Genomic DNA, 17,528 nt, shown 5'->3' with positions numbered 1-17,528 from the left:
CGGCGCGGCCAGGTGGGGGGGCTTGGCCCTGCCGGGACCAGCTGTGGGGGCAGAGGGGACAGCAGCCTCCCGGGGGCCTCCCCACCGGTCAGTGGGGAGGTCAGGATCCTGACACTCCCGGGGTAGGCCCGAGGAGGTCGGGATCCCGGCCTTCCTGCGACAGGCCCGAGAAGAGTCCCAGGGGAGTGCTGAGCGCCGTGTCACGGGCAGGGTGGCTCATCTGGGGGCCAGCAGAAACCAGCCCGGGCCTGTGCTGCTGTGCCCTGGCCGGGCAGCCCTGCACAGGAGCCCCAGCAGTGCCCAGAATGGTCTGACCAGTGTGGGGAGGGTGCAGAGATGTGTCTCACACAATGAAACCGAGACCTGAGGTCTAAAGAGTGCTGAGACTGACATCAAATGATTAAGAGGTTCATAAAATGAAATGTATTGTTAAGAGGTTTGACTTGAAGACAGAACAGATGAGTTGTGAGTGGTTAATTCAAGGCACAAGCATTTTTTCTATGGCCTGCTAAGGGCTTTGTTAAGCACCAGCAAGCTCTTTGTTTAGAGGAACTACCACCACAAGATGGATGAGCTGACTGGAAGTTTACCACAAGAAGCACTAACTAGGGGAAAGCGAATTCTGGCAGGGGAGATCACGACTACTGACTCACTGACTGCCGACTCAAGAACCCCTCCCCCAGAACCCAAAGAAGAGTTGAGACACAGCATGTGAACTAATTAACGTGAGAAGCAAGAGAATTACTCGACAAAGAGGAAACTTGAGTATTAAGTAATGAAGGAATGATGTAATTTTTAAACCAATGAAGGCTGATGTCTTTGCTTGCTGAACTGTATAAATAATGCGAAGTTCTGGTAATCAAGCTAGGCATTTGTGGGTGACCACCTGGCTCCCTACTCGGTACAAACTAGAAAAAAAAAGAATAGAAATACCTCGACTTGGTCTGGGAATTGGCATTGCAGACCAGGTAGCAAGCCCGCCTGCAGGACACCACCACCAGCTCTGCCTGGCCAGGTGTTTTGTTGGACGCTTCGGGACCATCACGCCGCTCAAGGTGCTGCAGGAGCCCTGGGGCTTTCCTCCCCTTCTCAGTCTGAGCCCCTCGCTGCTTGCCACCCCCCAGGGCTAGATCAGCTGCCCAGTGGAGTCGCTGCAAGCCTTCTGCTGTCAGTGCTGTTACTCGAGGTTTACAATGGAGCTAATTTTATACCTTCACACCCTAGGTAAACCACAGCGTGGCTAATCTGATAAGTGATGTTATGTTTAAAAGGCACAGGCCCTCTTCCCGGTACAGTTACTCAAGGAGCAGCACAGAGCTTAGGTGATGCTCCTCGGTAATGCAGATTAGCCACAATTAGCAATTGGCCTCCCAAAACCACGGATCCCTGGGCCAGTGCGCCACAACAGCAGAGTTTGGGGCTGTGAAAGATTCACGTAGAGAGCAGCAAGGTCATACCTGCCTGCAAATGCTCATGCGCGTGATGTTACCCTGCAGAGAGCTCCAGGAGGTTTCCCACAGGAGACCCCACGCTGGTGCGGGGGTGGGATGGCGCCGCTCTTTCCCAGCGCCTCCGTGAGCTCTCCTCGTGATCCTGCTGCAGTTTATTCTTGGAGGTGCTGGGGCGCAGGCTGACAGTGCGCATCAACTGCTGACTTAAGTAAGCTCCAGCCCTCGGTTGGCCGCTCCAGGAGGATAAGGCAGATCCGGGCGCATCCAGACTTGGCAGCAGATCAAAGGCAGGTGCTGACACCGGTTCCGGCTGTTCCCTCCACTCCTGTCCTTGCCTGCGGCAATTAATGTATAGCTTTTTGCCGCATGGGAACTCAGCTCTCTGGAGCAGAAGCAGCGCTCTGGCGAGCTGCTTTAAGGGGGGACGAGGCAGCCCTGGAGCTGGTGGAAAGCGATGGCGCTGCCACGGGCAGGGATGCGGCCCCGCGTCTCCTGGGGGTCGCGCACAGGGTGAGAGCCCTTGTGACAAGGCTGCGGCACGGAGCCACAGAGACGGGTGGGGATGGCCCTCTTCCTCCCTGCCTTAGGTGTGGCGTGGCACGTACCTGTTCTGGCACCTGATCAGGGACAAGACTGAGCTAACGAAGCTAATGAGGGAGGATGCCGTCTCCCATCAGTGCATTTCCACCCAGCCCATTTCCTTCCCAGTAGAGACTGGTATTTGGCACCCTCACTGTTCTTGTTCTGCCTGCGGATCGCACACAGCAACGAGCAGCTTTGCCAGGGTCACCCCAGGAGGCTGCAGCGGTTCACACCACGGCCCTCACACCCCTGGGTGAAAGACAGAGCCCCGGCCTCCGGTGCAGCGTCAGCAGAGCCCCAACCTCCAGTGCAGCGTGTTGGGAAGGCCTCACTCCACCAGAAAACCTGTGCAGAGTTGAGCGATCTCATGTCCCTGTGGACCGGCCAGGATGGAACAGGGCCAGGCAGGGACCCCAAATCTGTGTGGGGACCACACAGGGCTGTAGGGGACCTGCTGCTGCTCAGGACCACCCTCCTGCATCCCAGTGCAGCGGGAAGGAGGAGGAGAGGCGGTGAATTTGACCTGCAGCCCCTGCAGGGCCAGGGCTACCACAGCTGTCACCACGAGGGCTGCAGCCGCCCGTTACCCTCTCTGTGTGTCAGCGAGGTTGCGTGGGACTGGGGCACGGGGCCACCCAGTCACCCTCATGGGCACAAAGAGCCACTTTGTCCTGGGGCAGCCGTGCCGCTCCGCTGGCACCCGCAGGAACGGCCTCTTGCGGTCGGGCACAATGAAAAATAATTGTGAAAAAGAAACGCTGTAACAACTTGGGGGGGGGGGGGGGGGGGGGAAGAGCTGTGTGAGCAAAAGCTGAAAGCCGCAGGAGTAGGAAATAAGATTGTAATCTCCCTAACGAACTGCAGTTAATCAGCGTGAGCAACTGTGAACTGGGGTTTGATGCAGGGCTTGCTACTGGTGCCTGTTTCCAGATGGAACCCTTACGCGACTGGGGGCTCTGCGTAAATTAAAGACCCCAAAGTCACCGGTGAACGGGACTGTATTGAAACAGAGGTACTTGGACAAACTAACCCCGGTGTCGGCACGTGTTGCTTTGCTTTGTTTTGTTTGGGGAGGTTTGCCAACAGACTTGGCTTTTGTTCTCAGGTTTTTTGGGAGCAAATTAGCTGGAGGAGCCAGGCCAAGGCCAGCGTTACGGGAGAGAGCTGCCGCATCCACCGGCTCCCGGTTCGGATGGCCCCTGGGAGTCTTTGCCGTTGCCTTCTGCGGGCTTGGACCAGACCCTGAGCCAGGACTCCTGAAACCGGGGGTCCTGCAGTCCAAGGGCAAAGACCTAAATGAAGCCCTGAGCACCGTTACCTTCCTATACAAGCACTTAATCATACAGAGGTGTTGGCCCTCCCAGACGTTACCGCTGCCCCCCGGAGAGGAGCTCATCGTCTATGGCCAGCTCACCAGCATCTGTGTCCCCCTTGGCCCTCCGCAGACCAACCCAAAACCCACTGGTGGAGCCTCTTTCCATGGCTGGTGTCTGATTTCTTTTAACGGGCTGTTTCCCACAGTGGGAATCAAACCCCCGCACTGCCAAGGAGGGAGGGCAGGGCCTGCAGGGCCACAGATGCGTGGGGAAGGAGGTCTCTGGGGGCCAGCAGCTCCAAAAGCTTTATTGCTTGTTGGTTTCTGCTAACATCTACGTGACCCCAGTGATTAACAACCACCTTCAAGGAACGCACGTGTTAGCTAAGGACACCCCAGCCTTTCTGTGGGGGTGGCGAGGAGGCACCGCTCTGTCTGCCAAGGCTCGCCACGCACCCAAGGGCGCAGCCGGCGATGCAGAAGGGCCTGCTGGTAGAAACCAAAAGGGAACCGCAGCCCTCGGCCACGCGGTCCAGACCCACCGGTGGCTTATCTTTTTTTAGACAGGGTGGAAACTGGAGTCTGGGGAGTTGAGTCCAGGTCGACATGTGGGGAGACCAGAGGAGATGGCCCCGCCGCCTTCTCCCCAGCGGTGGGCTGGCTGAACCCCCTGGCGTGCAGCTGCGGCCCTTCCCTGAAGAAAACGGGAGCATCTCTGCCTTCTATGTAGTCATCTACAGGCTCTGTGCTGGTCCCCACTTGTCTCCGTCCAGAGATGGCCATATTGACCGTGTCCGCTCAGAGGGACGTGCTGGGCCCCCGCAGTTCCCCGCTGGGCTCTGCCATCCTGTGGGGCTAGTTGGTGGGCTCTGTGGCCATGGGGTCCGCATCCGGAGGTGGTGGCACGCCGCTGTTCCCACCGTTGCTCACGTTTTCCTTGCCGTTGTCCGTTGTGGGCTCGCTGCCTTTATCCTCCACTTTCTGCTTGAGCTTGAGAGAAGAATCTCTCTGGGAGAGGAAGGGTTGGTAGCCAGCAAAGCCTCCTGCGCTCACGTTTGTACGCTTGTCTGGGGACAGGCAGAAGAAGGATTGTTTACCTGGGGTCCAAACGGACCTTTCGGCTAAGGGAAAGGGCTGCAGGGTCTCTCCTTGCCAGAAGTGTTGGGGTATCTTCTCTAAAAGATGGGGGTCCCCCCAGATGCCCCCAAAGAGGGGAAGATGGGCAGGAGGCAGGGCTCGTGCCCCAGGCAGCGGTGCTCGGGAGGGGGCAGGGAGGGTGTGATGGCCGGTCTCCTACCTCCAGGCCCGATGGGGTGCATCAGCCGGTTCATCTGGACGTTCCAGTGCTTGACGTTGGTGCTGGCCTGTCGCAGCTTCCGCTGGGCTGCCTGCGAGGGGGCAGAGGGGAGGGGAGGGGTGAGCCAGCCGCCCCGCAGCCCCCCCGCCCGGCACCGTGGGCGGAGGTTTCCCTTCCCTGGGTAAGCCTGGATCGGGGTCTCCCTCCGGATGGAGACGCAGCTCGCCCTCCTCCAGGTCTTCTGCTCATCCTCCAGTCCCCCCCCCCCTCCACACACTCCCAGTGTGGACATTGCTCTGGACAGCAGTGCTGTGTCCCCAGGGCAGGACGCACCTGTCCCATCTCAGCCACCAAATCCCACTCCCCCACCCCCCCCCACCCCCCACCCCCCCCCCCCCCCCCGTGCCTGCACCTGGCACAGCTCAGAAAGCCCCCGAGGCAATGCCAGCTCGGTCCCCAAAGCTGTGGGTGGCCGTCCTGCCCGCCCCCCAAGCTGGGGGTGACTCAGGGAGGGCTGGGAAGTCCCCTGGGGCTGGTGGTGTGGAGCAATGTGGCACCGATGTGGCGCTCACCATGACGTCTTGGTCCACCCGCTGCCTGTTCACTCTCACTTCTTCCAGCTGCTTCTGTGCCTCTTCTAGACACTTGTTCTTGTTCTCCATCTCCTGCTTGAGGACTTGCTTCTCCCGCTGAGTTTTGATGATATACTCCTCTTGCTCCTCCTTCAGCTTCATCAGCTGCTTCAGCTTCTCCTCTTCCTCAGCCAGTAGCCTGTCAACAAAGAGCAAGAGCTGAGGATGTCCCTCTACCACGTCATCCACCAGCTTCCCCCATCCCTGCTGACATACTGGGAAGTCACCAGCACACCCCAGTACCTGGGGAGCGCTGCATTGCCCTGGGGAGCACGTGCCCGTGCCCAGAAGCTGCCCTGGGAGTGGGGCGGGTCGAGGAGGAGCAGGGATGCCCTGGTCCTACCTGGCCTGTGCGTATCTCACGGACTCCTCGTCCTGCCGTGCTTTCACCTCCTGCTGCAGGGCTTCCTGGAGACGCTCCTGCATGTCTTCCAGCTCCAGGATGCGCTTGCGCTGCCGCTCTGCCTCTGCTTCCTTCAGGACCATCTCTGCCTGCATGGAGGCGCGAGCCTGCGGCAGAGAGAGGAGCCATCAGCGTGGGCAGGTGGCAGAGCTGCTGCTGCCGTCCCCGGGACCCCCGTACCCCTGAGCAGATGGGGCCAGACATCTCCCACACCAGGGAAAGCCCACGGAGACAGTTCCAAAGCAAAGCCGATTCCTTGCTCAGGAGACACATCGCGTCGTTTGGAGCCAGCGCTGGCTGCAAGGTCAGAAACGGGCTCCGTGGCCATCCTGGCACTAGCACGGGCCTGTCACCTGCCCCCCAGCTGCATACAGCCCGGGGCAGGTTGTCCTCATCTCCTGCTCCTTGGGTGTCTCCTGCACAGCGGTGCTGACCCCTCCAGCCCTCGTCCCCAGGTCACACACGGCCCCCAGGAGCCCAGAGGTGATGGGTGGCTGCAGCATCCTTGCAAGAGCAGGACAGGCTCCTAAAAGCTCCCCCAAACCCCCAGGCTGCCGGGGGCAAGGACAGGGGAAGGAAGCGTCCGTGCCACGAGCAACCCAGCCCTGTGGCAGGACACGTCGCGAGGAGGCACCCACCTGCTCAGCCTCCTGCAGCTGGATCTCCAGGGTCCTCTGCATCTCCTCATGCTGCTGCCTCCGCCGCTGCTCCTCCTCCTGCAGGAGTATCTCTGCCTGCCGCTGGGCCTCCTTCAGCAGCTCCAGCTCCTGCAGCTTCCTCTCCTTCTCCTCCTGGAGCTGCTTGAGCCGCTGCGTCTCCTCCTCCTTGGCCGCCTTGCGCTGCTCCCGTTGCTCCCGCTGCTCCCGGCGCTTCTGCTTCAGGTCTTTGTGCAGGGACTTCTTGCCCTCAGCCTGCAGCCGGATGGCCGTCTGGATGGCTGGGGAGGGAAGGGGGTGGTCAGCGAGGACGCAGAGGGGGGCACAGGGAAGCTGGGGAGGGGGTGCAGGGTGGGCACGGACCTAGGGTCCACTCCTGGCGCTGCCGGGTGTCGGAGGCGCTCATCTCGTAGGTGCGGGAGGAGGTCCTCACGCAGAACATGCACCTCTTCCCATCTCGGTCGGGGAGCACCTGCAGGGAGAGGACCCAGGACGGCGTTACCCCCCTGTCCCCCACCTCATCCCCACCTTCTTCAGCCAGAGGACCGGCTCTCCCATGCTCTTGGATGTGGAATTGTGTATTCCTGGGGGCTGAGGGGGATCTCCTGGGTCTCCTGTCCTCACGCTGGGCACCACCTGGGCCGTACCTCCACGCAGCAGTGCTTGTCCAGCGCGATGCTCCCCTTCTTCTCCTTCCGCTCCTCGCTCATGTAGTAGGACAGGACACTGGGCTTGAGCGTGAACCACCGCTCCGACCAGTTCCTCCTCAGCTGGCCCTTCTTCCAGAGGTAGCCCTGCGCCCGAGACACACAGGGGTCAAAACCAGGGTGGGGGCAGGGCAGAGCTTGTGCCCCAGGACCTGTGGGCTCCTTGCCTGTTTGAGCACGTCCTCGATGACCTCCTGGTACACCTCCTCCACGGCCATGCTGACGGCCTCCTGCTCAATGCCGCGCAGGAACCGCCCCGAGTTCACCATGTCCAGGAACTGCCAGACCGTCAGCCCCCCCTGCCCCTGCGGCTCCTGGGAGAGGTAGTCATCCAGCTCGCCGGAGTTCAGCTCCACGTTCATGGCCGTGCAGATCTTCTTCAGCAGGTACTCCACCTGTGGGGACGGGGAACTCAGCGATGGGGAGAAGCGAGGGCTGTCCCCACCCCACCGACCCATTTCGGAGAGCCCAAGCCCACATCTCTTTCCAGCCTGGAGACGCAGGACCCTTATCCCAGAGGTATCACCCTTGTGATGGTTGATGGTCAAGGCCAAGGTGCTCCAGGCAGGAGGCGGGCTCAGGAGGTTGGCGGTGGGTTAGAATTTGACCGCTGTGAGGAGGTTTTTCCTTTTAACCACAAGGCTGAGATGTTTGGGGCTGGTTTATCTGCAGAGTGAGAAAGCTCTGCCGAGTCGAGTTCATGGGGAAGAACAGACCGAGGCCGTTGCCCCCCACCCCCAGCCTGCAGGGCAGGTGCCTCAGACCACAGCCCTGACCTCAGCACCCCTCTGGTTTCCAGCTGCAAGCGTAAAAACACTGGGGGGGAGGAGAGGAAGAGGTCCCTATGGAGGAGATGAGCTTTGTTTTGAAACTGTAAATAGATAGCTTTAAAAAAAGAGCTGAAGTGGTTGACGTGATGATGGGAAGACTCATTTCAGCTCAAGTTTTGCTGCCAGCTCTCCTCTACCCACAACCTGAGGGACCAGGGAGGGTGGGTGGCTGCAGTGAGCCACGCAGAAAGGCAAAACACACCAAAGCCCTTGCACCCATCTGGATATTATTTTTAAATTTTTTTTTTACATCACCTAACTAGGAGAAGGGTAAGAATTTAAACGTTATTTTTTCCTTTTTTTTTTTTTCTTACCCCCTAAACTGAGCCCTGTGAGCTGAAAGATGATTCAGTTTGTCACGGTCTGGGGAACAGGAAAGACCTCTCCCGGGGAGCAGGAAGTGCGGTCACCCTCCTACGTCTGCGCAGTGCCACGCTGCTTGTCATTTTTTGTCCTTTTTTTTTTTCTTTTCACTTTTTCTGCTGATCTCAGGAGGTTGATGGTGTAGAAGCAGATGGCAGCTGCTAGCCCAGTCGAGCTCCTCCTGGCGAGGCCGCTCTGAGCTTATCCCTTCTCCCTCAGATCTACCCAACTTCTCATGGGGGTTTGATCTGACCCTTGGAGAAGGGAGAACCTCCCCCTCCAAATGCTGCGTGGAATTTGGGGATTTGGAGATTACTACCAGAAGCTTTGCTGTGCCCTGGGTACCTTGCTTTTAACTCTCAGGATGCTGGGCACGGGGTGAATGCCTGGTGGCAGCGGGCACGGAGAGGGACAACCGGGTCTGCTCCACCGCTGCCTTTGTTCGTGTAGGACAGCCCAAGGGACACAGCCCCATCCAGCCTGACACCGATTTCATGGGGAGCAACCTCCCATTGCACCAGATTTTAAGGGTTTCTCATCATCTCCTCTTTCCCACCCATAAAAATCAGGAGTTCTCCTCCAACACCGTGCTCGACTCAACCCTTGGGTGAGATGCAGGGGCTTCGGGCAAGGGACCCGCCCCAGGAGGAGCTGAGCTGCGGATGCTCCTTGGCTGGGGCTCTGAGAACTGGCACATTCATTTCAAAGCCGGGAAAAGAGCTCGTTGGTGTAGGCTTAGACCACGAAAGTGCAACACAGACCAGCCCACACCTCATTGTCCAAGACATCAGCATTTTGGAGGGGTCCTTCGAGCTGCTCCCAAGTCATCCCCTTCCCCCTGGGCAGCAGGGCTGGCCATGGGCATAACAGGGGGTGTCCAGGGAAGACACCCCCTCATCCCACCCCTGTCTGCTCGCTCTCACACCCTGGAGCTCCACATCTTGCAGGATGTGATGGGACATGCCAGGAAGCGATAGTGGGATGCGTCATCCCCAAATGGGGCTCCGCCAGCACACGGAGCCCTGGGAGGACGGGGGTGGGGGGGCACGAGAGGCAGGTCCTACCTCATCTGGCACCATGACGAGAGGGTATTTGTCTTCAGACAGAAAGTTGAAGAGACACCAGAGCCTGAAGGCATCTTGGTGGGATATAATGCTATTCCCATTGCGGTCGGGCTTGTAATTCTTCTTCGCCGTCAGGGTCCAGCAGAGCTCATCAAAGTTTTCTTTGACAAAAGCACCTTCCTCCACCTGCAGGCAGGAGTTGAGGGGGTGAGCACGGTGCTGCAGGGTTACAGAGGGGGCTTCTCGGGGCGGGGAGCGCTGGAGGGAAGAAACCCTCACACCTGAAACCAAACCTCCTGTCCCTGCCGGTGAGAAGCACGGGGCGACCGGTACATGGGACACACAACCGGAGTGTAAGTGGGCGCTGCCCATTGGTGCCAGCACAGGTCAGGCCAGCAAGGCATCCTTTTATATATATATATATATATATATATATATATATATATATATATATATATATATATCGGGTATAGAAGATGCTACGGGACTGCTGCAGCACTGTGGCATGGCCATGGTGGCTCAGCCATGACCTGCCGGGCTCTGGAGCACATGTGGGAACCCCGTGGTGAAGCACCAGCAGGACCCCCGTGGTGAAGCACATGCAGCACGGCATGGTGCTCTCCCAAGCCCACCTCCCCAGTGCCTCCATGGCTCCGGGTCATTCCCAGTACCCCCTTTGACCATGAAGAGGAACTGGTGCTCAGCAAAGGGAAGTGTCAGCCCACGGGCAGGCAGCACCAACCACAGCCCCGCTGCCTGTCTGTGAGCTTCTGTGGCCACTCGCCCAGCATCGCTACTGGCTTCATGTGGCTTTTGGCCTGTTACTGGTGAACTGTGATGGGGACCAAGGGAGCCAGGCCACTTCTGGCTGCTCCATCCCAGCTGTGTGAGCTGTGTGCTGCTGGCACGAGGGCAAACTGCAGCCTGTGGTGGCCAAGCTGGAGAAAAATCTTCGGGTGGTGGAAAGCTGAAAGCCCCTCTTACTAGGAAAACCCACTTCCCCTTCTCAGGCTGCCTCTGGGATTTTATTAGCCATGGTAAAACCAGAAGGAGAGGGTTTAAAGGTCTTTTCCCAAAGAACTGTCTGGGAAACTGGAAGGATTTTGGCTGCTCCGTGCTGGAGCAAGCAGGCTGGGCTGACCTTGGGCAGCTGCCCCGGGCAGAGGGAGCCAGGGAAGACTGTCCTCGCTCACCACAGACCAGATCCCTGCAGCTGAGATCAGCATCCCTGGATCAAGCTGGGCAGCTCCTGAACCGCTCAGGGCAAGGCAAAGACCGGCACGGACGGACACCGGCAGGGACGCCGGTATGCTGGGAAAAGGCACGGCTCAGCCCCGGGGAAGCGGCAGGGCAGGGCAGGGAAGGGTTACGGCACCCAGCTCTGGGCCCCCCCCTTCTTTCGAGCACACAGTGGAAGAAAGTTGTCAGTCATTTTTCCTCTCCTCGCATGCCTGGAGGAAACGCGCACCCAGCCGCAAAGTCTCGCTGCTGAGCCAAACAAAGGTGCCTTTGAGTCGAGTGGAAAAAAGGGAGAAAATCCCCTGCCCACCCCAGGCTCTGCTCCTGCCCTGGCACCTTGTCCTCCTCCCTCTCCTCCTCTTCACCAGCTGAGGTCACACCTCAAATTTGAACAGGGGCGGAGAGGAAAAAGGGGCTGATTTCTCTCTCCGAGCTCTTTAGGAAATGTGGGCAGAGATACACCTCCGTCCAGAGCCTTGACGGAAAGGGCTGACTTCATCCTTGCCAAGAAAACACTGAGGATTAAACATTTCCCACTCGCTGCGGCGTTCACCTGCCAGCTCCCCACCTCTCTGTATCCTTTTTCCAACCACCGAGGCACAGGATCTCCGAGAGCGGAGGGAAGCAGAGCCGTGGGGGTCCCACACGATGTGGGAGCAGACTGGGCACCGTGGTGTCCCCACTCGAGATGCAGCCGGTCGGGGGGGGTGGCGGAGGGGCTCACCTTGTCCAGGATGTACTTGTTGAGGTACGGCATGTAACCCTGGCTGGACACCGGCCCGTCGTCGTCATCGCGGAAATGCTCTTCCAGCGCCACGGGGTCGTGGGGGATGCACAGCACCGTGTACAGGTTGTGAGACAGCACCTGGCCGAGCACGAGGAGATGGTGAACAACCCCCAGCCCTGCCCCAGCACATCCCCACGAGGCCACCCACCCGCCCGGGGACCCTGCCCTGCCCAGCATCACCTCCCTGCGGCCACAGCACCGAGGCACGGTTTGGGTTTGGCAAAGGGACAGCGGAATATTCCCAAACGTAAACCTTAGAGAATCATTTCCAAACAGATAAAAATTGAGGATTTTTCCACATGAGTTTCTTTTTTTTCTTGGCACACAGGGAACTTTTTTTTTTTTTTTTTTTTTTAAGAGCTGTTTCTAACATTACAGAGCAAACAGGACATGCTTTGATCTAGACAAAATGATAAGCCACCCCAAGCCATGCTGTTTGGCAGCTGCCCTTAGCAATTTCTTGAAAACATAACTGATGACGGCGCCCAGCGTGGCAGCGGTTGCTTTCTGCCAACGGGGCAGAGAAAGACACAAAGGTGAAAATAAGAAAAGATTTATAAGAAACTAAGAAAAGGTTTTTGTCTGCAAGGGAAGCAGATGATGGAGACCTGGAGACATCCTATCTCCAGAAGCACTCCGCCAGCGTCACCGACCAGCCCGTTTTTTGTCCAAATCCTCCAGAACAAAGCGTGTTTTGAAGCTCCCAAATTTCCCACGTGCTGGACAGCCCACACCGCTGCCGCGCCAGCAGCCGGAGCCCGGAGCCAGGCTGCCCACGAGCACCACCAGCCTCTCCGGCTCACGGTGCCGGGCAGGTTGTCTCCTTGTCTTTCCCTCCCAGCAAGCAGGAGGTGGTTCAAGGAGCATCCCAAATGGATCCCCATGGCACCAGGGTTTGCAGAGATGGCTTGTAGGATCTGCAGATGCTGCTTGCCAAGGTTTCAGGAGAGGGGCTGGAGGAGCTGGTGCGCAGTATCCCTGCTCCTCTCTGTGCAGGACTGGAAATTTCCTCCCAGCGGGAGAGGAGCTGCCGGAGGCCATGCCGGCTGCTGCAGCTGGAGACGGTTCTTGCTCAACCAGATTTTCTTTCTCTTTTCCAGCCTCCGGACCGATGTTATCAGCAGGCCTCCACCCTGCGCTCCCACACAGCGGTAGCCCTGAGCGTCGCTGCCATTGCTGCGCTTTTTGGGGTTCAGTGTGGCCCTGGGGTCTGCACAGGGGTGGAGAGGGATGGAAGCACCCTGGGTATCCTCTGGGATAGCTCACAAATCCATCAGGACGGATTGAAAGTTTGGGAATCACATCCTGTTCCCCGTTTCCAACATAGGGCCTCATTCCCATCTCTTACATCTCCTCTCACAGCACCCCAAAAGCCCTGGGGGGAGTCTTGCATGTGCCCCCCGCCATGGCCAGCACCCCGAGCCCCTCCATCTGCCCCAGCACGCTGCAAAAGCCCCTCCACTCACCGGAGCGGCCACCTACAGAATGGAAGCGGGGCAGGGTGGGGAGGAGAGCCCTGGCCAGGCTGGTGATGGGGCGCGTGGGGCCAGGGCTGCCCCAACCCCACGGAGAGAAGAGGTGAGAAGCCCCCTCCAGGCTCTGGAATGAAGGACAGGAGTGGAAAATAACAGGGGGGGAGAAGGGAAGGGATGCTCCGAGCGCAGTTTGGTGGCACAACCTTTCCCCTGTAGTGTGCAGGGGGTGGCTGGAGGGGGCTAGAGGTCTGCCCAACACCCCCCAAGCATCCCAAATCCCTCCGAGCACCAGCCCTGATGCTGTTTCTCCCCCTGCTCCCCATCACCCCTCACTCCCACGCCTGCAGCCACTGCTGACACCAGCTGGAGTCGGGGGTGGAATATTTAATGTGGCTGGAGAATGGCAGGCCCTCTTCTCCCCCAGGGAAGACGTCAGGGCTGATGCCAGGGCTGGGGGTGACCTTTCAGGCTGGAGCCTGGCTCCCCGTGTTAAACAGCCCAGTGGGTGGGAGCGGGGGGGGCTCAGGGCTCCTGCACCACGCAGGGAGCATGGCTGCTGCCTCAGTTTCCCCATGTGCAAGCAGACTGGCCCTGCTGAGAAAATCAAAGCTCCACCGGCGCTGGGGGTGCAGGGAGCCCTGTCCCAGGGGACCCCCAGCAGCGGGAACCTTTCCCAGCTGTGAGGGCTCCTTCAGCTGCCTGTTTTCGGTAGCGAGGGGGATGCGAGCGGGGACGGCTGCCTCACCACCCCATCAGCCAAGCCCCCTCGACTCAAGCCCAGCCCCAAGACCACCAGTTCCCTACCTCGAGGAAGGCTTTCCCCCCTGCTTGAACGGCTGAGCTGCTCGCAGACCTGTCACTGGCCAAACTGGGACCCACTGGCCTGTGCCGAGTGTATTTTGTGCATGTAACAAGCAGAGGAGCTTTCAGACCAAGGCAGGCACCTCCATCCTGCTCTGGGGGAGGGTCCATAACCCAGCTGGGCTGTGCCACCCCAGCCCCCCAGGCACCCACAAGGGCTACGCACTCTTTCTCAAAAAGCCAGCAAGAGCCACTCCCCTGCCATCTGCACCCCGAGCCTGCAACCCCACGCAGTGACAGCGGAATCCCTGTGCCCCCCCGACATGAAGCCCGTCATTTAAACCGCCCGCCTGCCCCCCCTCCCCCCCTCTCCACTCCCCAAGAGCTTTGCTGTCGGGGCAGCCTCAGGAGACAGAGCCCTTGGACCGCTCAGCAAACCGCTCCTCTCCCCCTGAAACAGGGGCAGGAGCGGAACAGAGGTGCCAGAAGGCCCTGGGACGGTGCTTTGTGGCTCCCACCCGCTGCCCTAGCTGGCCACAGCCCCCTGAAAGGGCTCAGCTCTGCCCACCGGGGCCGCATCCCGCATCCCAGCCAGCATCCGCGGCCGCGGGGAGTAGCTCCCCCAGCTTGGCCGGGGAGGATGCAACGGCACCGAGAGGACACCCACTCATCCAAGAGCAGCGCTGGCGCGTGCCCACACTGGTGACAAAACTACCCGACATCTCTCGACACGTAGCACCCCACCACCAGGCTGTCCTTCCTTCCTGTGCAGATACACACCTACACGCAGGCAGATGCTGCGCTTGCTCGCCTGGGAGCGTCCATACAAGGAACTCAACCGCTGGACCCAGCGGCTCCCCACGGCTTTGCCATCACGCTTCGAAACGCCAATAAATTCACTTGTGCAGCTGGCCGGAGAGCGGGCGGAGGAGTTAAGCACCCAGCTCCCGTCGGGGTGCTGCTGTGTGCCGGCAAAACCCCAGCACAAGCTCTTGGGGCTGGTTTTGTTGCTGTCGCTGCAAACGCTGCGCACACCGGCCTTCCTCCCACCCTCGCTCATCATCCTTCTTGCAGCAACACGCCTGGGCGAGCGAGCAGAGCGCGCAGAGCGCAGCCCGGGGGGATTTCGGAGAGGGCACGGCGATCGTGGCTTTAACATGTTATAGCTCCAACCTGCAAGATCCTGGTGTTTTTCTGCATGGAAATAACAGGAATGCTGCTGCTGGCTCGTGTGGGCTGGGGCAAACCCCGGCCAGTGCTCGGCAGCAATGGGGGATGGAAACGCTGCCCCAGCCTCGTGGTGGGCAGAAAGTTATCGTCATCAGACTGCCCTGCCGCCCTCTCTGTGACTCTCCCCCTCTGAAATGTCACCCTGGGCAAAGCCACCATAGAGACACCGTCCCCAGCACCCCCACCGCCCCCGCACCAGGGTTCAAAGCTCCCCGGCCTCCCCAGCACAAACTCTCTAGGAAATCACCGTTAAAATTAGGGTCTTGGTGGCCTCAGCATTGTCGCCGGTGATAGAGATCTCACAAGATTAGTGCTGCACGTGTGCACGGCCGCTGCTTTTGGGGCCAGCAGCACACGTGGGCTGGGCTCAGGACCCAAGGGCCTGGTGCAGGGGATGCTAAGGGGTGCAGAGCAGCCCTTCTTGGGGACTAGCAAGGGGAATTAGGCTCTGGCTTGCTTTGGGATTTTCCTTAATTCCTTCAGCTATTTCCACAGTTTTAAGTAGGTGAGCGTGGCTCGCAGGGCGCACATGCAATGAGCTTCTGGGGAGCAGCCAAAGCCTCTCAGCGGCTGAACAGGAGGAGCCTGGCTCCCGCTGCTTCTCCTCCTCACCCCTGCAAACAAAACTGAATTTTGGGGCAAAACGTGCCCCCACTGCCAAGCCCAGCACCTTCCCTGCAGGCTGTCCTGCGGGAAGCCCCCAAAAGTAGAGGGAACGGAGGAAAAAGAGGTTTCTTTGCAACGTTTCTGGCAGGCTGGCGGCAGCTGCCGAGCCCTGACGCGACACCTCCCCGTGTTTGGAATGTTTCTAGCTCAGGTCTTCCCTCCGCACTGCAGCCCCCTGCTCCAACCAGAATTCCCAACCCTGGCACCAGCCTAAGAACAGGATGCTTACACCGCAACACAAAAGGAGTCCCGTCGTTTGCAAAGGGAAAAAAAAAAAAAAAGATAAAAATCAGTAATTACTGTCGAAGCTGAGGTGCAACCTGGCAGATTCGCCTATACCCCATCTCGGAGGCAGACAAAAAGATTTTTAAAGCCGTGATGGGTTTAAATGAAGGGCTGAAGGCAGGAGCCCTCTAAAGCTGCTAAGGAGGGGAGTGGGGGGAGAGGGGAAAGCAGAGATGGTTTTTAAAGTGCTGTTTTATTTCTGGCAAGATCAGTGAGTTTTCATTTAAAACCAGCCTGCCTCTACATACTGAGCCGCTGGTTGAACAGGAAGAGAAATGCGGGTGCTCCAGCAAGCAAGAAAATATAAACCCAGTTTGGGCTGCTAGTTAGCCATAAAAAGCGTAAGAAACCAAAAACAACTAAAAATTCGATTGCACCTCATTTTCACCTACAAAATACATTTGAGCATTAACTCCCTCACTCTTTTTTTTTTTTTATAAAGGGAGATGAGGCAGAGCCAGAGAGCGTCACCAAAAACAGCGTAGAGGCAACAGCAAGGTCTTACTAACTGTAGTATTTCACAACTCCTCCGTGAAAACCCAGGAGAGATGCAAAGCATCCCTGGACCCGGTCTCCCTTCGCAGCCCACCCACCAGCCCGGCGCTGGGGCCAGCCGAGGCCCCTGGGGAACTCACTTTGAGCTGGGATTTGGAGACCTTGCCGCTCTTCTCCACATCCAGGGCGGTGAAGGCGTACCAGATGGACTTGAGCAGCTCCGCTCGCAGGTCCATGGCTACAGGCGGCGATGGCAGAGGCGGCTCTGTCGAGGCCGAGGATCCGGTTCCAGGAAACCGCCTGCCTCGGCAGCCTTGGGCGGCGGGGGACGCGCGAAGCTGGAGCGCCATCTGCTTGGGCACACCCCAGAGAAGCCCACGGGTCACAGCATGGCCCACGGGTCACAGCACGGCTTTTCCCTGTCACCAAGGGAGCCCCCACGCCGAGGGAAGCACAACGCTGCCGGCGCGCAAACAGAACGAGGGTTGTAACCCTTCCTTAGAGATCAAAAGCTTGCTCGGCATTCGTCTTCTGCAGAGAGAAATCCCCTCCCCGGCTCCGGTGGCAGCTTCTTTTCCTGGGATTTAAATGCAGAGGTTCCCCAGTCCTGGTTTCAGCTGGGATCATTTTCTTCTCACAACAGGGTTTTGCTTTTTGCGCCTTTTGCAAAGGTTCCAGCCCTGCTTGTTTTGGGATCAGCCACACCGAGGAAGGTGAGCAGCAATCGAGCCGGCCGCTGCCCTCCCGGGGCTCACTGCAAGCTGCTTGGGTCGATCCAAAAAATAAACCAGCTGATCGCCGGGAACCTGCGCTGCTGCTGGATTTACGGTGGGATGTGGTAACTTTAAAGGTCTTTTCCAACCTTCTATGGTCCTCTCCACACTGGCTTTGTCCACAAACTGCCTGGGGCAGAGGCACGCAGCAGAGGGGCTGAGGTTACTCCCGGGAAGCCAGCCCAGGTCTCTCCCCCCAGCTCAGAGGGTTGCAGGATGCGTTCACAGACACATTTTCTTGTATTAACACAATTCCCTGAATCTAGGCTTACAGGAGATCTTGGAGAGCCAAGCCCTGATCTGAGATTCAAGACACAGCTCTTAACCCCTCTTAAGACACACACTGGGGGCTTTCAAGCTACACCTTGTCTTGCTCACAGCCGTCCTCAGCACTATTTTTTGGACAATCACTGCTTTGGCAGGACATTTTTGTTCAATTCAACACATCTGAACTTCCCTAATCCTTACATCTGCAAA

At 58.6% G+C, this 17,528-nt stretch overlaps 1 protein-coding gene across 1 annotated transcript; it reads right to left on the bottom strand.

Annotated features, from left to right (window-relative positions):
* Positions 1-3,013: 3,013 nt before the first annotated feature.
* On the bottom strand, positions 3,014-17,492 carry DEF6 (DEF6 guanine nucleotide exchange factor). The gene is made up of 11 exons (XM_040616400.1): positions 16,419-17,492; positions 11,264-11,404; positions 9,301-9,486; positions 7,211-7,438; positions 6,984-7,130; positions 6,700-6,808; positions 6,319-6,617; positions 5,621-5,787; positions 5,218-5,416; positions 4,646-4,736; positions 3,014-4,415 (listed from the first exon to the last, which is right to left on the bottom strand). Exons 1-11 carry the CDS (start codon positions 16,626-16,628, stop codon positions 4,204-4,206), a joined length of 1,989 nt encoding a protein of 662 aa, XP_040472334.1. The 5' UTR covers positions 16,629-17,492; the 3' UTR covers positions 3,014-4,203.
* Positions 17,493-17,528: the final 36 nt, after the last annotated feature.

The sequence above is a fragment of the Falco naumanni genome, chromosome 17 (assembly GCF_017639655.2).
Source record: "Falco naumanni isolate bFalNau1 chromosome 17, bFalNau1.pat, whole genome shotgun sequence".
NCBI lineage: Eukaryota > Metazoa > Chordata > Aves > Falconiformes > Falconidae > Falco > Falco naumanni.
This window is presented reverse-complemented; position numbering and strand designations above follow the sequence as displayed.

Excerpts from the sequence above, each read along its gene's own strand:
- DEF6 (XM_040616400.1), bottom strand. The coding sequence starts at position 16,628 with ATGGCGCTCCAGCTTCGCGCGTCCCCCGCCGCCCAAGGCTGCCGAGGC. Across the intron at positions 11,405-16,418 it reads TCTCCAAATCCCAGCTCAAA|GTGCTGTCTCACAACCTGTA; the intron begins GTGAGTTCCCCA and ends GTGCTCGGCCAG. Across the intron at positions 7,439-9,300 it reads TCGTCATGGTGCCAGATGAG|GTGGAGTACCTGCTGAAGAA; the intron begins GTAGGACCTGCC and ends CCGTCCCCACAG.